Here is a 22,714-nt window from a genome sequence, read left to right as displayed (position 1 = left end):
GGAGTGAGTTGACCCCGCCCACTCCTCCTCAGACTTCATGCTCACGCAGGTTGCCAGACTGAAGACACACAAACGGAGCGAGTGAAATTGACACTGGCTACGTTTACATGCAACCAAATAATCCGTTTTGACGGCTCAATCGGACTGAAAAGCCTTCATGTAAACACCTTCATGCAAGCCCGATCCGTATTAAATTTCGATCGGACTGAAAGGGGTGGTTTATTCCTTTTCTAATCTGAAAGAGAGAACATGTAAACACTTGATCGGATTGAAAACCGAAACTGAAAGGACTGCGCATGTGCAATGTCGTTGAAATAGCGTAATGACGTATGATGCACTGAATGATCTGTTTCGTCGTGTTGAATAGAGTGTCATATGAATGAGTGTCCCGTCATTCTAAAATTCTCCTTTCACTCAGCGTCTGTGAAGTGGAGCAGGACAACATCCCACCAGTCCTTGTTTCGGATTCTCATCCACAGACTACTGGTTTTGGGCACAGGGAGGGACATTTTTACTGCGTGATAAATGTAAGCAGCACGGCACAACAGTTCATACGTTCATTGTCTCAACAACTACACTAGCTCATAACACTTACATAACACTTAACTAACTCACACTAGCTTATAGATAACAGTAAGGCTAACATAGCCATACTAAAAGCCAAAAAACTTTTAATAGGGCACTATTTAAGGGAACAGCCACTTGGGTGTCTGAAACCATTGTGGACGTTATTGAGTGCACTTACTTAGTCAATCTCACATTCAATCCCACTACTGGAACTGTGTTCTAGAAACAAATTTGATATTGATATAAGGGTAGGTAGGCAGGCATAGATTCAGAGGCATAAGGTACTGTAAGTATTACATACAACAATGCAACAATAATAAAACAATGCATTGACATTTACTTTTTACTTCTGATACTTAAGGACTTTTAAAAACGAGTTCTGTACTTTTACTTAAGCAAAAATCGGTCTTTACAAATTTTACTTGTAACGGGGTAATAGTATTTGTACTTTCACTCAAGTAAGGAAGTTGTGTACTTTGTCCACCTCTGAGTACAGCGTCTAGGTATAAAATAGCCATATACACAATTCCTTGCCAATGCATGAAAGCTATTAAAAATCTGAGTTGATGCACCCTTATTTCTCTGGCAGTCTATTTATGTTGCCTCTCTCTTCACTTCTTCCTACTGATTTATGACCTTTTCTTTCTGCTGAAAATAGCAAGTGTCTTCAAAATGTCTTTCTTGTATTGGTCAGGTCTTCGAATGCTAAAGTTTAAAAGATTATTTTTGAGCAGTGCAAGTATAACCCTTACTCTTCCAAGTTTATGAAAATGACAGATACAGAGTGAATTGTAGTGGTGTGAATGTATCTGGGTGCGTCTATCTAGGGCGAAATTGTGTGATAAAGATTTATCAGAGTAGGCAGTGAATGTTGGACAGAGGTGAGGTTGCTGACACGAGTATGTGTCAAAACAGGAAACACTTCAAAAAACTCAAATGACATTGAAAGGGGACATTTGACATTGGTAAAACACCAGCACTCTTAAGGTCTTTTAAGCATGATGTAATGTGACTGCTACAAAAAAAACATGCAGAATTGGGTAAAGTATCAAATCATTAGGTTCATGTATTTTTGTTCATATTTCAAATACACAGTTTCAACTAAAAACACTAAATGCAGTGATTCAAATCAAATAGCACAGTGTTCATGTGCATGTAATTTGCAGGGCAACCATGACGTTGCATTTGGGTTGACACCACAATGTTCACAGAAAGCAGCCCTCTGTACTACAGGACATCACAGCACTGCCCCCAAAGGGAGGTGCATGTACAAAGTTAAGGAATGGAGAGGTGGAGCTTAATGAGCAGGTCAAAAGAAAAACAGACGTAGTAGAAACAGAAGAAGCAGAACAGACAAAGAGAAAAGAGAGGAAGACATGGCTGAAAAAGACATGACCACAGAAGGACATCAGAGTACAGAAGCAGAAGGACCGGTGGACACAAAACCCGGCCAGTCTGCGTGGAAGGTAGGAGAGTGTTGAGAGGGTTGTTTATCTTTTAAAAAGACTGCAGCTAAATATTCATGAGTGTCTTTTAACATTGAATAAAAATTAAGATCTTTAGCATTAATGTGGGTCTTGTTGTATCAGTGTTTAATAAAATGCATGTACAGCATCTGAATGTTAGTTCAGATCAATGTTCATGTGGTTGATAGCATGAAGACTGGTAGAAACCAGGTGTTCGCTGCACTTTGTGATACCAGGCCTGCATCTTCTGTATGGTGGTCACCATGTTTACACAGAAAGATGTAAATTGAGTTTTGTAGATTTTAGATGCATTTAGAAATGTGCTCAAATGTAGCCTACAGAATATCCTTTGAAAGCAGCCACCTGGCTTGAAAGAACCACCTGATGATTGTTTAACATAGGAATAGATTGATAAATGGTTGTAACTTCCTGACGAAAAAAAAAAGACCAAATACATTTAAAATTTGAGTTATTTAATCCATTTGTGTTGGGACTATACATTCATCATTTTTGATGACAACTAACTGGACAGTGGATCTGTAATTCCTAGCATGCTGTATTTTAATGTGTTTTTCAGTAAAGGGAAAAACATGTTGGCGTTTAATAATCAGTTATGTTGGACATTTTTAAGAGTTTCTGTAATGTTTTTTTATTATTATTTTGTGGTTACCATTGTGCTGAAGAATGGTGCTTGTACTTAGGCTATGGGCTGATATGGAGTGAGTTTATTTGATTCAGTGAGTGAGTAACAATTTTACTAAAGCTTCTTGTTTGTTTATTCTATACATTACATATAATAATTAATAGTTTATTTTAATTGTCTTAATTAAATTAACATTTACATAGAATTAGTTTAGGTATGTACAATAAGAATGAAACAAGTTCTTCAAACAACTTTATACATTTGAGTTCCCGTGTCATCTAACCAGCAGTAATGCATGTTAGTATATGCTAAAGTTCATTGAAAGGAGAGGAATATTCAGGACTACTTTTTTCTGACCTTTTTACTGTTACAGCAATTCCAATGCCCCATAGCAGATCGACGCTTTCCCAGGGAAGATATGAAGCAGATATGGAAGGAATGTCAGAACGAGAGCTTCTGGTATCGAGGTAAAGAAATATGTACTCATTTATACTATCCCTTAAAGTGATGGTTCACCCACAATGAAAATGCCATCATCATTAACATTCATGTTGCTTCAAACTTGTATTACTTTATTTTTTCTTTGAAACACATAAGAATATATTTTGAATAAATCTGGTAGCCTAACAGTTTTGGTTACCACTGTATGGGAAACAAAACTTCTTCACAGGTTGTTTGCTTTGGCAAAAAGAGATTTGACAGGTGTGTACATGTATTTTCAAGAATGTTAGCCAATGGAGTAAAACAGTGGTGCATTTATTATCCAATGCTTATGTTTTGAATTTGGTTTAACCCTAGCACTGTTTGTGTTGGGGGAAACATAAGCCTCAAGTTTAGTCTGCCTGTTGTTTGCCGCTGACAGTGATCTGTAACCCAGTTCTCCACTGTAACCAAATATTCATTAGAAGGTAAAAATTTAAGATATGAGATATTGATCGGTATAGTTTCCTTTTCCATCGTCAGTGCACTTCTATAAGCACCCTTTTATCCAACCATCCCCTTTGGAGAGCGGGAATCATTTCCAAAAATGGGTGTTGGAACCATTTGGTATTTAGATGTTGAATTTGGAATCATAATGTGTAACTTTTTAACCTCTGAACTGTTAATGTCTCCACAGCTCTTCCGCTCTCTACCGGGAGCGTGGCTGTGACTGGTGGCCTTATATACAGTGGTAAGATTCAGTCTACATAATGTGAAAAAGCATTCTTTACAGGAAGCTGTTGGGTTTTAGACATAGAGTTAAGGGCCAACGATACTAAAAAAAACTCTGGTTACAATAGTCTGTCAGTCATGCATTTATGAATGAAACACTTATTCTTTAAATAGCCTATAGGGTTCACACAGAACACATTTTTGTGTTTAAAACGACAGATGCAGGGTTGTGGAACAACTTTTAACTTGTGTGCAGAGATTACCGCAATATTTCCATCTAGCTCATGTTTGCACAGAACAAGAATGGAAAAGCAACGCAGTGGAATTGAAAAATGCATTCTGAATGAACAGCCCCTATAAAGTCTTTAAATCATTGATTTTTTTAATTTTGATTAATTAAAAACAGATAATCCAGTTTGTAATTTACCTCTTTTATAGGTGTCTGGAAACAGTCCAAGCGATTTGGGTATTTCCCTAAACTGCTTTGTAAGTCCCTTTTGAATAATAATGTAATTTCCCACCTCATATTATTATGCATGCTTTGTATCATTAATACAGTGGCAATATACAGCTGGAATACAAACTCATCAATCTACTTTCCTCTGCAGTGGCGGGTATTGTGGGTTATGCAGTAGGCAAAGCGTCCTATGCTGGGGCCTGCAAAGAGAAGTTCAATAATAAACTGGGACCAGAGTTCACAAAAGGCTTTGGTCCTTCTGGATTTAGACATAAGTAAGTATCAAAATGTGTGTATTATACATGTCATTAATGTGTTGCATGCTGGGAAATTAAATCAATTTTAATAGGCTAATGTCTGTTCATGGTGTCCTTTATACAGACACTGCATCCATGTGTGTGAAAAGTGCAAGCAACAAGAAGCACAATCTTCAACAGTGCCTACTGCACCCACTCAGAGTTGAGGTAATTTTTAATAATAAAAAAAAAAAAAAAACGCGCGCGCGCGCACACACACACACACACACACGTCCAAACACAACCCTATATCTAAACACAAAAGATCCACCTAAGTCAACACCTGCACGCTAATCCACACCTACCACTCTGGCGTTGTTCATGAGGATAACAATATGTGTAATCAAGGCTAAAGGTAAATATATTCGTTTTTCTGTTGCAGGATCAACAGGACACTGCTCATCACTCTATGTATTTTTTTTCTAATAAAAAAATAAATAAAATGTTTTCTTCTTTGAAAATGACGCAACAGAAAGCAGCTGAAATCATCTTGAATGGACCTTAAAACTAACTAAACAGCAGGGGGCGCCAAGACACTGCAGCTATGCACTGCTGTTGGCAAATTAGACAACCTTTGTGCAACATAGTTTATTTATTGAAATGAGCCATAGTGTGTCAAATGGCAGCGATGTTTTAGCACTAATAGTTGTGGTGTTTGTCCATGAGGTGGATTTGAGGGAATAATGGAGGCACAATAATTGGTAGGCTACCCCTAACTATTATGAGTAAAATCTCTGAAGTATATTCCCATTCATATTTACAATTGTTAGCACACCAGTGTACAATTGTCCAGCCATGGCTTCCTGTTTTACAGGACTATTAAATATGAGGGAACAATATAAGGTCAAATTCCCTAAATCATCCACCACAATGAGTAAAACCAAATATAGTTCTGATGTGCAGCAAAAGATTGTTGAGCTTCACAAATTTTCAGTTGTTTTACTTTACTAATGGCGCTTTTCCACTACACAGTACCAGCTCGACTCGACTCGGCTCGACTCGACTCGGCTCTGTTTGGTTTTCCACTGTGTAAAAGTTGTACCTGTACCTGCTTCCAGGTACTTTTTTTCGTACCACCTCCGGCGAGGTTCTGAGCCTATTTTTTACAGTTTTTACAGTTCTGAGCGAGCTGAGGCGATACTAAAATGTGACGTGAAAACACGACAGACTGCTGATTGGTCAGAGAGAATCGTCACTATTCACTGCGTCATCATTGCACGCACCAGACGGAGTGTCCTGAATAAAAAACAGCAAAAACAAAAACATCCAAAAACAGCATACACTCGATTTCCTCCATTGTCCTGTGTGTGTGGGTAGCGGGTGTGTCTCGCGTAAAAGATTAAGTCACGGCAGTTTCCTGCGGCGTCGCTATGACGACCAGGTACTAGTGTGGAGGTACCAAAGAGTATAGAAGTACCTCTTTGGAGGTACTATCTGCAATGGAAAACGGAGCGAAAAGCGAGCCGAGCCGAGTCGAGTTGGTACTGGTAATGGAAAAGCGCCATAAGTTTTTTTTTTTTTTTTTTTACTTCAATGAAAGGTTAGGTTTTTGTGAAGTTTTTGTTCATATTTGCCAAGGATTCCAATAATTCTGACCATGGCTTTATGTATCCAAGTAAAACATGTCTTCTTTGAGAAACAACGTTAATCATAAATTAAACCTGCCTCATGGCGGGTTTGATTTAAGCCTTAATTTATTCCAGGAGTAGCTCAAGTCTTCCTCCAGGAAAGAGACTAACCTCATATTGTTATAAACCAATATTTGCTCAACTTTTCTGATTCTTTGTTTACCAAGTAGAGAGGGAGTGGAGGTTTCAGTTCAATTTTATGACAGTAAAGAGATACCTTTTGAGTTAGATCATAATATTGTTCTACAGAAATAAGATCTGACTCATTTAAAAAAAAATAATATTTTATATATATATATATATATTCACAAACAAGAATTCAAAGTACAGTGAATGAATTACAGGTGTCAAAGGCTTTAATTGAATTTAACATTTAATTGTGAATCTTAATCAAAAGAATAAAAAAAAAAAAATACTTTAAACCTCAGAACACGCATATCTTTATCTCTTATCTCCAGCTCAGAGGACATGACTAATAACTGCAACATCAGTGAATGATGTCATTATTATCATGGGTCCAAGTCTAAACATAACCTACAACACTGTCATAATCATCACTTGTGCACAACTTTAATGTTGGCTGGACTATAATTTCAGTGGATAAACTTTGACGCTTTTCTTCCATCCCCATTTTCCTGGGTTTATATTGAAGAAAATTGTACTTGTATTTATTTATTTATTAACAAATCTCAAGCATATTTGGACAATGTCCTAATCAATAAAACACTGATACTTTGTTAAAATGATTTAGCTTAAATCCACTTAAAGTTAGAAGCCAAGAAGATAAACATTTGTTTTCAAAGCACATATGCCATCAAAAGCATTTTTATTCTAACAAGTTTGCATTCATTTCCCAAACTAAGTTTTGCTCCTTAAAATACAATCATCTTCAAATCATCGTTTGATTGCAGCTTTTGGTCTGATCTGGCAGAACGAGGCGTGACAACTCCACAGAAGTCACTGCGTTTGGATCTTGAGCTCTTCAGACAGTTGATTCTCCAGGTCACTCTTACTCTTCCCAAGCATCTCCATACTGGTTCTTTTTAACTGGAGAGGTAAGAAAGAAACCGGTTTATGGATTAAAAGATACAAGGACATTGAGATTATTAAATAATTGCTAACATTTTACAAAAAAGTTCCATTAGTTAACACTGGTTAATGCACTAACTAATAATGAGCAATACATTTGTTACAGTATTTATTCATATAAATTAAATTTAGTTAATAAAAATAAAACATCATTGTTATTTCATGTTAAGTCAATGGCTACCATCAACTGTTTTGATTACTGACATTCTTCAAAATATCTTCTTTTGCGCTTCTTTCTCAGAAATTCATATTGGTTTGGAACTAAGTAAATGATGACAGTATTTTTATTTTTGGGTGAACTATCCATTTAACTAGTGTATTCACCATCAATTGGCAATCCAACACAAAACTGTTTCTGAATCATTTCATGGATGCTTTGACATTTATATGTTAAATAGTAAACAGGATAAGGCCAACTCATAACTTTACTGGCTTTTAGAATCCTTATAGGTCTCACAAATCATTGTTGCTATAGACTTATTCAAATTTTAGGGAAATCAGTTACTGAAGCTCACCTTCCTTAGGTGCCGCCACCTCTCTTTGAGGTTTCAGCATTGTTTCAGCTTTTTGTGTGAGAGTGACCTCATAGTTCTCTCTGTTCTTGCTACGCAGTTCCTCATACAACACTGGCTTCTTCTTAGGCACATCCTCATCTGGATAGAACGGCGCTTTGGGATAAATGCAAACTACTTGTTAATCATCTACCAATCAGATGACAAATTCTTATTCAATGACGAATGTCCTTCCTCTTCGCCAATTGTACACAAATGTATATTTGTTTAAAGAAGTTTGTGTTCTGGTCGTCATGTGCAAGGGTGGCAGTACCTTGAGAAGAATTATCATCCCTGATGTTAACGGGACCAGAATCACTGAATCCAGAACTAAAAGGAGTGGGGTCGTATGATTGGGAGGGGCTGCTGTAGGTATAGTCACTTGTGTAACTGCTGTAGCTCTCAGGCATAGAACTGACTTCTGTTGCAGGTTGAGAAACAGACTCAGAACCAGACTGGTGAGATTCTGATGTGTTTAGATCTGAAAATTCTGACTGGTTTGTCCTTAAAAAAAAAAAAAAAATTTATTTTATTATTATTGTGTGTAAAAATGACTTGTCTTAAAGTGAATTCATTAAATAATATATATATATATATATAAGAAAAAGTGTGCAATGCTGTGCATGTAACATGTTCTTACGCAGAAGGCATGTTATGCAGACGTCCCTGTCGTAGCGCCTCTCCCAGTGGTGAGTTCTCCAGTTTCCTAAACTTTTCTTGACAGACCCTCATGTAAGACATTTTCCCACCAATGTATCCAAATATGCCAGCAACTGCATACAAATCACATACATTCAGTGGAACTTGAGAAAAATGTTGCCTTTTAATAGTCCTCCATCTTCATATAACCTTGGTTTTAAGTGTCTTTAAAATTTGTACGGGCTGTTGTTCTTGATACTCACTGGCAACTTTTGGAAGAGAGCCAAACCGGGGTGATGGAGCAAGTATTCCTGGAGATAAACAATAACAATACAAGATTTTTATAAACCTTTTTACAGATTAAAGAAAAATAAAATTTCTGTCACTTTATTCTATCTCATGTCATTTCTAACCCTTAAAATGTTTGCTTCCATTTACCATTTTTGATGTGCTCTATGTATGTATGTATGTTGAGCAATGTTCATATGTGAATAAAAACCTTAATTAAATCAGTTCATCATATAAAGCGATCATGTGTCTTTAGAAGACTTGGATTAAACTCGATTCATTTGGATTTCTTTATGGAATTTTCTTTATTTATATGGATATCTTCATGAACATTTTGAAGCCTCAAAGTTTGGATGGAATGGACTTTCAATGTAGGGACAGAAGTCCATCAAGTTTCATTAAAAATATCTTAATTTGTGTTTCAAAGATGCATGAAAGTCTTATGGGTTTGGAACAACAACAAAAAAGAGAATGAGAATTTCCATTTTTAGTTTAAATATCCTTAAAATTTCCATGACTTCCCCATAACTTTCATAGTTATTTTGTAATAACTAAAATCATTATAATTGAGACTGAGCACACTTTCAAGAGCAATTTCTAGCTATAACATATCTAGAAAATAAATTATATTCCCTATTGAACTTCCCATTACTTTTTAAGATTTCATTAATTCCATGACTTTTCCAGTTCCTACAATTCCCAGATAATTCTAGGTTTTCCATGACAATGGGAACCATGAGTAAAAAGAAACTGAAATATTGGACTTGAACTTACCTCTTGATACCATTACCTGAGTGACTCCAATTGCAATGGCGGAAAATGGCAAGGCTGCAAATAATAAGAGAGCAGACATGTTCACAAGTCTCTTTCTTAAGTATGTTCTCATCAGAGGCAAAGACAAAGCCTCTTGAGACAATACCTGGCCAAGTAAACAAAATAAAGGAACGCTAATTTTTTTTTTTGCTGAATAACAGTCTAGGTCTAGTACACTACTCACATCTGTACCGGAAGCTTTCTGAATTGCACTCTTTGAAGACACGCCTCTCTTCTTCATTGGGAATGTAAGCAGCCCCAAAAGGACCCTAAGAAGACAAAACTATGCGTGAGGAAACTCTCTGAAAGTTCCCTACCAACGATCTAATTGATCCTGTAAACAGAAAACCGAGCACACAGTTTGCTTTTGACGTACTTCTGCATGAGATACAGCAGTAGAGAGAGAATATTTGGTTTATAAACACTGTCAGGTGAATTTACTGCCTACCTTACTGGACGCATGTGGGACTTGAGCAGCCGGAGTAAATCCAGACGATGCTTGCGACATGACTGATTCAAGAGACACAGAGCGATTACTAAAACAATATTGCTTTTGCAGTATCCATAGGATTACGCGGATAACTAGTCAACAAGCCCAACGACACACTTTATTACATGACCTCCAGTCGACTCTTATCAGCAACAACACTAACCCGGAAGTGCAGGAGTTAAGCCGGAAGCACCAAACAAAAATCTCACACCACCTCAAAATATTTGGAAAGATATTATTTATAACGGTTGTTTATTTTATTCTTTGTTTTCTGTATAAATGTTAATTTGATGAAGAATACTTTATTGTAAATTCTACGTCGACAAATGCAAATACCAATTGTAATTCACGAATATGAAAGAAACAAAACATTATATAACTATCATAATCTAAATATTTGTTTCTGTTTCTTCACCTGTGCGAGTGAATTTGACTGTATATGTGAACTGTTCTCATAAGATTTAACGAAGATTTTGTCGACGTTTAATTTGTAATACATGTACATGTGATATGAACGTCAGTTTATATGTTTATTATTCTTATGAATAAAAGATACAGAAAAAGAAAGCCTCAAATATAAAGCGTTCAGACAAACATGTATGTACATGTAAACATATGTAAAAGTATTGATTATTCCATAAACTAAATATTAACACTTGCTAATATTTCTTATCTTATACCCTGAATAAATACTGATACTGTAGTCTGAAAATAGAAAGAAACGAGATTAGATGAATTGAACAGATACAAATGTTTGCGAAATGATTTAGACACCTTCAGAGAAATAACTTACTGTCAATATGAGTATTAATAGCTTTTAGGGTTATGTCAATGGCAATTTAATTGCATCATCTATCGACTGACCTCACAACGAAAAACTAAACCTCATAAACAACGAACAGCAGATGGGTCTGATCTAAAAGTATTGATTTTTTTCTAGTCTATGTACTTATACGCAGTGTACGAACGTGTATTTTGACAAACCGAGGGAATTATCACAGAATCGTGTGCTACAGCCAATCCAGTAGCAGTACGAGTTGATTGATGGCTGAATCATCAAATAGAATGGTCCGTTTGTTAAGCGTGTGAATACAGTGCATTCATCGCTTCGAGCACGGGGCGGGGCTTAGCTCCGCAATCTTGACACCGCAGCTCCCCTATCAGAAGAGCGGATTGTCAAAGCCGTTAGCCAGCGCTGCTCCAATCTGTTAGACAGGGAGGTGGGCACGTTGTCATTCGTCGAGTTTTTAGGTGTTTTGCTAAAAAAAGACCGAGAAGATTAGCTATAGGATTGAACGTTAGAGTTCAACGGATGTAAAATGTTGTTGTTGTAAAGCTCGAGTTGGTCTCGTCATCTTTTGGAAAGAGTCATCTGGTTTCAGAGCTAGCGCGAGCAGGCTAACTGACGAGGAAAAGCGCAGCTGCTCTAAAAAGGTAAGAAGGGCCGAATTCTTTTTGACTAACCTCAAATAACCGACGTCTAATTTAAGACCGAGAGGGCCAGCTCTCACTTTTAACGCTTATCGGTTGTCTTATCAGATGCACTTTCCCTGGTGGGATATTATCAGTTGCAGTTGGTAGTCAAGTTATGTTATGTTGACCTGCATTTGAAGCGAAGAGATGAGTGGAGTCAGTGGTTGTGTCACAAAACCCAGTGAGCTGTCTACATAGACAGCGTTTTTGGTCATCATTAGTGACGTAACGTTACATGAGTTAACCAGAACATATGAAGCATAAGTCTTAATGCACAGTCCACTCTGTGACTTTTTATAGAGTTTTGTGAGACAACACTACGTTTAACCAATCAGAAAAACGTGAGAAATGTGTATTTTGGGAAACGTGTATGAACGGTTGACTGAAGGGAGACGGTTACAAAGCTGTAGTTTGGTGGAAACATCAGTCATCATATAAAGATCTGCGGTGTTAGTTACAGGATGTTACTAAGCTATGTTTTAAAACCCACCAAGTTTATTGACAACTGAAACCACCAGATTGACATTGAACGATCTTTTAATTTGCTTTCTCTTTCATTTCCTTTCATTTGAAAAAAGTGCGAAATTGTAGTAAAAACCCCAAAGCTGTTAGTGATGGAGTTATTAATCTGCAGACATGGCTTTGTTCAATACAGACTACCTATTTTCCCTTTATCTTGTCCATCTAATAAAATCTGTCACTTGAAAGGCTCAGTGATGTTTATTGCGTGCCTTATGTAAACATGTGCATGAGTCATAAATGATGTTAACAACTCTAGTGTCCCAGCCAGCCTCTCAGCATTTGGTGTGAGAGCTGCATGTTCAGCAGTGAGCAGAGAAGAGTTCACACTCCTGAACACAGCTTTGAGAGGAGTGTGAACTCTTCCTGCTTACTGCTGAACATAACATGCTCTTAGTGTCATGACAGTAGTGTGTCTCTTGTAAACAGTAGTGGGGATTTTGCATTGGTGTTAAACACTTGGACGTCCTTCTTTCAGTTAATGGTCCTAAATCTTGATGTATAGATGTAGAAATATATTTTAATCTGAAATCTCTGCATGCTTCAATGAACTCCGGCATCAGAACCAAAAAGCCTTTTAAATGGAGTCATCGCCATAACAAAAATTGTATCATGGAGACCATTAGCAGTGAAATTTCATTATTTTTTGATGCCAAAAACAAATATGCTATAGAATTGAAAAAGCTTAGTGTTAGTATAAATATGAATATATTAAATGTAAACAGTGCTTGTTTAAATTTCAAATTAAGTAATTAATTAATATAATAAAACGCTACCATTAAAAAGTTTGAGGGTCAGTAAGAATAAAAAAAAGAAGAAAATTATACTTTTATTAAGCAAAGATGCATTAAATTGATTAAAAGTGGCAGTTTTAAAACATTTACATTGTTACGGAAATTCAGCTTTGCTGTTACAAGAATTAATTGAATTTTAAAATAGAATAAAATAGAAAACAGGCACATAAACTTTGAAAAAACAGTATTTTTGGCACTCAGTCAGACAGGTATGTTCTATGCAAATGTTTGGATTGAAAACAACGATGAAACATTTCTAGTTTCAACATTATTTGTTCTTTAGCTACCTCTATGAAAAGTGACCCACATTTGGTTTTTGACCACTGAAAATGTGTACTATTCAGCATTTTTTTTATTGAGTGATATTGAGATCCCAATATCTCTGCAATTGAAGGGCCTTAAAATACATGCCATGGATACCAAAAGAAAAGTTAGCTGAAAACCAAAATCTAAAAGGATAGAGATCTTTAATACTTCTTTCTTGGGCATGCAAACTTAGAAATTTAGGGCAAAAAACACAAGAGGTGCCTTTTCCCAGTTTTGAACTGCCTTTGCCAAACAACCATTGTCATATAGTAATGCAACAAAGATTACTGAAGTCAACAGATTTTACTAATAGACCTACCAATCTCTGTGTACAAATAAAATGCTGCCATCTTTATAAAGGCATTTTTATCCTCCTGTAATTTGGGTTTCATCACTATTTATGTTTGTCTTTCTTTAGAAACAATATTAACAAAACCAAAAATTTGAGCTGGGGAAGTTTCTGAAATTTGGTTGATTTGACACGTAATGGCCCAATAATATATTACAATAGTTGTTTTTCCCTGTATTTACTGTATTTTTTATCAAATAAATGCAGCCTAGGTAAGCATAAGAGGCAAAAAAAAAAAAAAAGGTAACAGATCTTACTGACCCTAGACATCTGAACAGTAGCATGTATATTTGTGTATGTTTTATATATATATATATATATATATATATATATATATATATATATATATATATATAGGCACAATATTTTCTGCACAATATTGAAGAAAAATGCTATATTCCATAGCTTGAGATGACAAGATAACTTGTTAAATAATGCGATATTTGAAATGCGATACAATATTGCTTTAAGTGTGTAAAATAAATGTAAATTATATTGAAAACTGAGAATTATATAACCAATATATGTGTTTCACATTCTTTCTAGGAAAAGAAAGCATCACTACAACTTCTGAAAAGCAGTGTTTTAGTATTACATAAAAAGTAATGTCAAATATCTGACAATGTCATTTTAACATCAATATATAGGCTATAAAAAAACTTTTTAAATACTAACAACTCTTTGGATAACTTGGTAATATATAGTTAAGACCTCAAGAACATCCAGGTAAGCAAACAAAACACTTGAAACTAGGGATGGACGATTAGTTTTAAATGATCTTTGTTATTGAAAATGAAAATAGGAACAAAGTGGCAAATTACAAACAATAGAACAAACACAATAAAACAAAGATATGAAATAAACAGTGCTTTAAGTTTTTCAGATAGGCTTACATAAGATGTATTTAACAGTAGCACTCAAGTAAGAAACAATACAGAAACTGAATAATCAAATGTAAAACTAATAACTAGTAACACTGCATTGTCTTTACATTAATTAAATATATTGATTCATAATAAAGCAACAAAAGTTATTCAGTCAAGAGCAGTGAGTGATTTTTCTCTTTTTCTTTTGTTGTTTGACAGACAGCAGCAGGTTTACTGTATTAGGCTGCTGTTACTTTAAGACCTAACGCACGGATCCAGACATTCATTTTGACTAATTGTGACTTTACTGTGCTATTTACATTGATAACCTAAATTACCTTGTTTAAGAGGTGTTCTCAGTAATTGCCTCTTCACTGGAACTAATGCCCCTTGCTAATTAGTTCCACATAAATGAAAGAGATATACAGTGCAATATAGTTGTAATCCCATGGGATAATTTTGTCACTTAGGAGGGAGGGGAAAGGGATGAATTGGCTTACGACTCCTCCATCCTAATTTAAATTTAAACGTGCCTGAGGTGGCAGTGTTTTTACGCCCTCATGCACACCCTCTTCTTGTTTAATGCATTATTAAGGGCATAATCACAACAGTGGCAATTAGAAAACATAATATAGGCCAGCTTACATTACAGAAGTGTTTTGCATGTTTGCATGGCATGTGAAAACATATTCTTCACTTCTTTTTTGTGCTTTACTTTTGCCATGAAATAATGAAACAAGAAACCAAAACAGTGAGGGCTTTTCATTTTGAATCTTCTGTTGTCTGGTGCAGTATAAAGGGTCTTGTAGGAGTGGGGCCGGACAGTCTGGTGTAGGTGGCAAATTAATGCACGTGGGCATTTTGGAACTCGGGCTTTACAGAGCTGGATTTGACCACAAATGAAAGGGGCATTTTAATGGCCCATCTTTTTTCCCAACAGAAATTAAATAATCAGACATCGTTTTGCCCCTGGCCACTTGTGCCCTTCAGGAGTGTTACATAATTGCATTTGCTAAGTGAACTGACACAGAGTCTTGTATTCGGCAGACTGGCGAACGCTGGGGATGACTGTCATGACCATATTTTCCATACGCCTACTGTGCTTGAAGCTTGCTGTTGTGACACCGCAGATCTGCTGTCAGCTGTCTCGCTGAGATTGGAAAGAAAATTAACGCAGCATTCTTCTAGATAAAAGACTCTGTTATATTATAGACAAATGACGTGAGGGTTATTCATAAAAATGTAATTTGTTAGGGACGAATCCTAGGAATTCATAGATGGATAAGCTGGCAAATTGACAGCTGGGTTCTGCACATGCACTTTACTATGTGATTATGGGCATGCATGTTCATAACTTCAGTTGAACAAAAAACTTCATAAATTGGTCATAAAGTTTGATCTGATTTATCACCTGGCCTGGAACATCAGTCCACCTTATTGTTGAGCCCTGCTGTGTATGCTAAAGTTTGCATTGGGTGCTGGATTGAAGTACTGCAGTATAGGGGAAACTCTATCAGCATGCACAGGGAACAGAGTGCATTATTAATGTCCAGGCTGCCGGTTCTGTCCGACCCTGACCAGTTATTTTCTTCTCTGCCCAACAGAGTGTCTCCCCCCCCCCCCATAATTTATCTCTGTGGCTCTCATGTTCTGATCTCATACATGCTTGCATGATCTCTGCCGTCTGGTTCTTTCTTCATAGTTAAGACAAGGACAGGGGATTACTCTTACTAACATCAGCATATGAGAGAGAGGGAGATTTACAGAGGACAGATAAAAGCAAACTGAACTGTTTCTCTCCCTAATGCAGTCGGCAGCTGCTGCCAACCTAGGCCTATTGTCTGTCTATGATTTTTGTTTTTGTTTTGTTAATCATAAAAGGACTTGCACAACTCTCTGGATAAAAGCAAAGCCATGGCCATAGTCTAACTGAGAGAAACTAAAAGTTTAATCTTGTTTCAGGGTCGAAGGTAAGAGCGATGACCTAGTTGGCCGGTTTATTTTCTTCAACCAGCTTGGTCTTAGCAACATGGCATTTTGTTTGCATATGTGTGTCTGAACGTTGGTCTATAAAGGTTTCTTATCAGCTTTTACGGGAAGAATGAGTTTAATGTTTTATGTTCTCTGGAGCTCATTTGCATTGTCGCTCAAGGTGCTGTATGAAAGAAAATGACTGTTGTCATTTATGAGCTCATTTTTATCTCCTACAGATATCTATTATGGATGAATTGGGTGCAATTTGAGAATTGTATTTAAACTTTTTTTTGTATAAAAAAAACTAAAATGAAAGAGCAGCATGGACACACAAATCGGATCTGAACAGTTGCGATACACAGTGTGGGACATCAATAATTTTAGATCAGATTCCAATCGGATACACAAATAATCGGATTTGGACTGTCAGTGTGAATGTAGCCTAGTTGCGACACAGCAATTAACATCATATATAGGGCTGGAACACAGTTTTTTGTCACTGCACGTGACATTGCAGGTCTTTGTCATCATGAAAGCTGCTATTTGTATGCGTTTGCCAGTTTAAATTTTAAAAGATTTTACCCGCAGGCTTTTTTGATATGAACAGAAAGCCAGTAGGGATGTGACGGTGAGGACATTTTCCCACCGGTTAATTGATGTGTGATAAAATAACACTTAAATCGCTTATTTCAAAGCGAAAGTAGAATGCGCACTTCCGCCCTGGCTTAAATGGTGCAGAGCAGAGCGAGCATTTTCAATTGTTTCCTATGGAAGTTGAGCTTCCATCCATAGGAATGAACTGAAAACGCTCGCTCTGCTCTGCTCTGCTCGCTCCGCGCCAGTGGACACGCATCGTTATGATTGCCTGTGTGGTCGTGCACGTTTTACTTTCGCTTTCAAATTAACGCCAATTCGGGGGTGGATTGCTTGAATGGTGAGTTCATTAGCCAATTATTTTTAATAGAAAATACAATAACAAAACAATTCGCTTAAATAGGCGCTTTTACATTTCGCTTTGACACCAAATCTTCCTACATCATCTTGTCAGTCAGCTCCTCACTCTCTTGATAAATGAAGTCTGACTACCGCTGCTGATATGTGCTGCGACACTCGTTAGGCTCACGATTTATTAAGCAGACACGGTCAGTTTTTTTTTATTTGCATATGCCTGCTAGGGATGTATGAGACTAGCCGACTAACGTTAGCTGATTAAATATCACTACCTCTGTTAGTTGACTTGGAAATACTATTTTACAAATTTTTGCTTTATATTTTTTTACAAAGGCTATGTTTAAATTGCCGTCATGTTACATCTTGAAATTAATATTATTTTGAAAAATGTAAGCTATATCTGCTTATGAAAACAAAATAATTTCATTTTACCTCAGATTTTGCACGTGTTGGTTTTCTCTGTGACACTCGCAGCGAGTTCAGAGAAATGTCCACTCGGAAGATGAGTGGACATATAATATAACATATATATTTTTATTAAATATAGGAGAACAGTAAAAAAAAAAAATATTTATGACATTGTTTACAAGCTGTTTTATTGATGTCTCTCCATGGTTGAAACACTTATTAAGCGATTACATGAGACATGATGCTGATTTCGGTAAGTTGTACAGTATCTTATTCCTCCTGATGTTCATTCATGTTTATTTGTGTAACTAGTAGTAAAGTGGAAAAGATAAGTTCACAAGCGTTGTCGCTTCGCTTGATCTGAGGCAGCAACAGCGATCTATCACGTCACATTAAAGAGCACCAAAACCGTATTTATTGTTTGAATTTTTTAATAAAATGGACAGAATTTGAAACCAGAGACTTTTTCATATCAAAAGTAACAGAGCATAAAGCTTATTTTGATTTATTGGAATGGGGTCACGCTACAATTAAAGACTATATAGAAAGACGATTCACTCTTATGACTTAATGGGAGAAACTGCAACCCGGAATATGGCGGAATACATCCCGCCTTCTAAGTAAAAGAGCCATTCTCTGATTGGTAAAGTCATTATGTCACCGTTGCTGCCATAGAAACCAGAGACTCACGCTTCGGACTGCACATGCGCATTGGCTGGTCTAGCCTGAAAAATATGCTTTTTTAAAAATATGCTTATTTGAGCATAAGAAACAACATTTATGGACAGTTAATGTCAGATGTTGTTACTGATTTGAAATATGTTATTTATTTGTGAGTTCAGCAAGCAGTTTTTTAAGATTTCAGGATTCCACCATTCAATTAGATAGGCTAAGACTTGGTCTTGGATGCCTGAAATAGCTGCCCGGAGGCGTTGCAAATATGGCCGCCAATTGAACAGACTTTTCTTGAAAGAGACTTTGCAATGTTCTGTTTATTCTTCAACCGAAAGCAGAATAGACTAAAAGATTGATTCTTGGGATTTAAGAATCGATATTGGTTCATTAAATTTAAATAAATATTTTTTACCCAGCCCTAACAAACAATCATAAGATAATTTTAAAGCAGCCAGCGATCAGCGGGTACCAGTACTGCAGAACAGCAGGTATCATCACATTAACTGATCAAATAAATCTTTGACAGCCGCCAAAATGTTTTCAATGCAGGCATTTTTTCATCTTGTTTTGTATTTGTAATTTATAATTTGCGTCTTTATTTTTAATAAAACAAATAAAATAATGAAATAAAATCAAGTGAAATAATATTTGGCCTTTGGCCTAAATGGTCTGTCATTCTTTTTTCTTTTCTTTTTAAAATAAACTTAAAAATAAGGCTTAAACTATTTTTTTCTGTACTGCTCAGTGACTTGCAATGCAAAATATTCTTAAAATAGTGATAAGATTGTGGATTGTGGGTCTGTCTGAGAAAAAAGAAAAATTGCGAAATTGCACACCGCTAGTTCTGGATTCAGAAAAAAAGGAAATGCCGAAAATGTAGCTGTCTGATCTCACATGTTGTCACACTTCTTTGTCAGTGTATATCTTGATCAACACTTCCTGATCCTGTCACCTCTTTGGAAACAGATAGACCTGTTTTTATTTGTGAGACTCGGCTCTTCCTCATTCTTGTGTGTGTGTAGATCGATTTCCCCTCTAGGCAGTGATCTGCTGTCCAGATCAGTCAGCTGAACTCTTGTCATTATTGCACCATGCAGTCATCATTGAGAAAAAAAAAGAAAAAAAAACATGTTAAGGATTTTGAATTAATTGCATGCATTAATATGCATTAAAGGGATAGTTCACCCAAAAATGAAAATTCTGTCATTAATTACTTGCCCTCATGTCATTCCAAACTTTTAAGACTTTAGTTTGTCTTCGGAACACAAATAAAGATCTTTTTGATAAAATCTGAGAGCTTTCTGTCCCTCAATAGACAGCTACGCAACTACCACTTTGACGCTTCAATGTTCAGTAAATATATAAAATATATTGATTGGCTATAATGATTATTGATTGTGTCTTTAAATTATTAATTTTTTTTTTTGGGTGGTTCCAGAGGTCTGATTGGTTAACGTTAGGACAGCATACTGTCAGCAGACTGGCAAATTAAGTGAAACTATGGATTTGAAAATGCGCAGTGATGCCTGGAATCACTTGGATCATTAAAATAATATTAGGTGCAAGATGTGCAGCAGCAATTTGCCACATATTGAGAACACTGTTGTAATAGAATGTTGTAAATTCTTTGTGCTTTAGTTTCCTGTATTTCAGCGATATTGTTAGAGCGCATCCACAACGGGAGTTACACATTCAGACAAGCATGGTCATTGGTCAAGTTAAACATTGAGCCATGCTTTATATTAAGGGCTTTAAAATAACTGGTAAGATATAACACGTATAGTTTAAAGTGCTTGCGGCTTCACGTGCTGACAGATAGCCCACTTTTGCTGTTTAATGCTTTTGAGATGTGCCTTCCTCAGTGCATAAGTTGCATTTCACAGGTATATTCTCCTTCTATATATTTCCATTTTGCTGTCAGGTGTGAATCTCCACTAAACTTCATAGACTTCCATGAACGAGCGTCACCTCGCACATGCGTGCCAAATAGACGGAGCGTAATAGAATAGGAGCGCAATACATCTGACTAAATACATATTGCTAAATTATTTTATAAAATAAAAGGTGCCATATGTAGAATCTTAAGCCTCGTGCACACCGGGGCAATTATCGCGCGCGTTTATCACCAGCATTTAGCGCCTCGTGACTAGTGGTCGACCGATATATCGGCCGATATTTGGCATTTTTTGAAATATCGGCATCGGCCGATAAGTTTTTCTGATTGGCCGATGTGTTGAAAGCGGGACTTTTATTTTGACGGGCGGCGCTGAGAGAACACCAGCGCCAGAAGAGAACGGCAGCTCCTCAGATGATGTCAGATCAAACAGCGCTCACTCACATTCTATTCTCCGTCTTCATTAATTTACGATCTCTGTCAGTCATATCTAATACTTTGTTAGACAGAACTGGTAAACAAAGTAAGTAAATGGTAACTTATGCCAAGTAAGTAAAGTAAAGCGTTTGCTTTTATATTATTTGTAACAGAAAAGGCAAACAATCAGGCTAAAATACTTTCTCATTTGCCGTCAACATTCAGCAAATGCGCATCTACGTCATTTAAACAAATCTCTGAATATCTAATAAACATTTAATTTCACAAACCTTGCAGATTTAATCGAATCCAGCTGTGATATCTTGTGAAGTGTGCATTACTGTCAGCAAGTGACGGTCGGTCCGTGCGAAGTGAGTGAATGCGAACAGAAGATCAGCTTCACAGGAGACGCGATCAAAAAACTTTAAATCCTTCATTTTAAAATATGCTGATATATAACCAGTTGCCAACTGTGTCATATTCATATCATTTTCACTGTGCTGTATGTAAAATTAGCGTTACCTTGTCTTTATTTGAAAAAAAATTGGATTACCAGCACGAAATTACCAGAATACTGAGAGCCCTGTTACAGTGTTTACTTTCTTTTTATTCACACATTCATATATTTCTAAACAATTACTTTGTGAAAAATACTGTAATAGGATTGCAAATTTAAGAAGTTGCCATCTAAAGTATAAAAGCATGTTTATTTTAAAATTTTATTTTATAATTTATTAAATATTGATTAAAATAATGATGGCTTTATATCGGCCATCGGCCACCCTGCTCTCCAAGATATCGGCATTGGCATCGGCCATCAAAAAACCAATATCGGTCGACCACTACTCGTGACTAAACAAAGGGTGCCAATGTGTGTATGCACACTGATGCGAAAAACGGCAGGCGTAAAAGAGTAATAAAAAAAAAAAACGCCTCGCGTCAGTGCATATAGCCTCGTGGGCAAGTGCGCCGACATGTAGCACCGTTGTGCTTCAGGAGACCCAAGTTCGAGTCCCGGCTCATGGACTTTTCCTGATCCCGTACCCCTTTCTCTCTCTCACACATCACTTCCTGTCTAGTTACTTTCCTATCCTAATAAAAGGCAAAAAAGCCTCGGGTTTGCATTTTTTCTGTTTTTCAATAAGCGCCATCTACTGTCAGGGAGTGAATTTACACGTTCACTCGGCGCATCGCCTGTGAAAATCGCTCGGGTATGAACGCAAAGATGCGTTGAAACGTCTCGAAAAACGCTGACGATAAGGGTGTGTACAAGGTTTTAAAGTGACTATTAATGGGGTATTCAATGTAAGCTAATTAGTCTGTACTTTTGCATTTATTTTCATTTTTAGTTTAGTGAATTTAAAAATAAAATCATTTTTGTTTTTAGTTTGTAATGTTACAATGTTTGAATGTAATGTGATTTTAACCCTTTTATGCTATAGCACAGCCTACATGGTTACATTCACTATATTTGTTTCATAGCCTTCAATATGAACATTGTTTGTAGGACAATATTGGGCAGGATGTAAAATAACATAAAAAAAAAAAAAAAATACAGATTTTTTTTTAATCCAAGTATAAAAACTTAAAATACTGAGATATGTTTTTTTGTGCCATATCGCCCAGTCCTACCCAAATTAAAATACATAGATTGTGAAGCCTTTTGACTTCAAACATTGTAGACTCATTTAGTCTTTTGTGCAGATACAAGTAGTAATGTAACTGTGGCAAGCAGTGTGGGGCTGAGAGCTATGAGAACGGAGCAAGACCGGTGGAGCGATTGCTAATGAGTAGTGATGCACCGATGTGAAAATTGTGGCCTATACCGATACCGATAACCGATATTAATATTGCTGTTATGGCCGATACCGATATTTACCGATGTCGATATATCTCTGTATAGAAAACACATTTTTATGATAATCAAATAAAAATGTATTTTCCAAAACACACATGCATTATATTGCATTGCATATAATGTGTGCTGGTCAACTTGTCTAAAATTAAGA

The 22,714-nt window shown here is 36.4% G+C and overlaps 3 protein-coding genes across 3 annotated transcripts in view; 2 read left to right on the top strand and 1 right to left on the bottom strand.

Annotated features, from left to right (window-relative positions):
* Positions 1–1,881: 1,881 nt before the first annotated feature.
* Positions 1,882–5,048, top strand: ociad2 (OCIA domain containing 2). The gene is made up of 7 exons (XM_084091480.1): positions 1,882–2,033; positions 3,050–3,143; positions 3,794–3,847; positions 4,267–4,314; positions 4,437–4,560; positions 4,667–4,749; positions 4,964–5,048. Exons 1-6 carry the CDS (start codon positions 1,944–1,946, stop codon positions 4,746–4,748), a joined length of 492 nt encoding a protein of 163 aa, XP_083947606.1. The 5' UTR covers positions 1,882–1,943; the 3' UTR covers position 4,749; positions 4,964–5,048.
* Positions 5,049–6,543: 1,495 nt separating this feature from the next.
* ociad1 (OCIA domain containing 1) lies at positions 6,544–10,265 on the bottom strand. Its single transcript, XM_084091479.1, has 8 exons — positions 10,038–10,265; positions 9,774–9,858; positions 9,551–9,604; positions 8,752–8,799; positions 8,490–8,622; positions 8,124–8,353; positions 7,814–7,966; positions 6,544–7,256 (listed from the first exon to the last, which is right to left on the bottom strand). Exons 1-8 carry the CDS (start codon positions 10,095–10,097, stop codon positions 7,219–7,221), a joined length of 801 nt encoding a protein of 266 aa, XP_083947605.1. The 5' UTR covers positions 10,098–10,265; the 3' UTR covers positions 6,544–7,218.
* A 922-nt stretch (positions 10,266–11,187) lies between these two features.
* Positions 11,188–22,714, top strand: part of fryl (furry homolog, like) — a 103,409-nt gene continuing 91,882 nt past the window's right edge. The window contains exon 1 of the mRNA XM_084091474.1: positions 11,188–11,513. The gene's annotated coding sequence lies outside the window, so the exon portion shown is untranslated. The remainder of the gene's footprint in view (positions 11,514–22,714) is intronic.

Source organism: Abramis brama (assembly GCF_963993115.1).
Source record: "Abramis brama genome assembly, chromosome: 18".
Taxonomy (NCBI): domain Eukaryota; kingdom Metazoa; phylum Chordata; class Actinopteri; order Cypriniformes; family Leuciscidae; genus Abramis; species Abramis brama.
This window is presented reverse-complemented; position numbering and strand designations above follow the sequence as displayed.

Coding starts and splice junctions, on each gene's coding strand:
- ociad2 (XM_084091480.1), top strand. CDS start 1,944: ATGGCTGAAAAAGACATGACCACAGAAGGACATCAGAGTACAGAAGCA. Junction 2,034..3,049: donor CCGGCCAGTCTGCGTGGAAG/GTAGGAGAGTGT, acceptor TTACTGTTACAG/CAATTCCAATGCCCCATAGC. Junction 4,315..4,436: donor GTATTTCCCTAAACTGCTTT/GTAAGTCCCTTT, acceptor TTTCCTCTGCAG/TGGCGGGTATTGTGGGTTAT.
- ociad1 (XM_084091479.1), bottom strand. CDS start 10,097: ATGTCGCAAGCATCGTCTGGATTTACTCCGGCTGCTCAAGTCCCACAT. Junction 8,623..8,751: donor CTCTCTTCCAAAAGTTGCCA/GTGAGTATCAAG, acceptor ATTTGTATGCAG/TTGCTGGCATATTTGGATAC. Junction 7,257..7,813: donor GGTGGCGGCACCTAAGGAAG/GTGAGCTTCAGT, acceptor TTACCTCTCCAG/TTAAAAAGAACCAGTATGGA.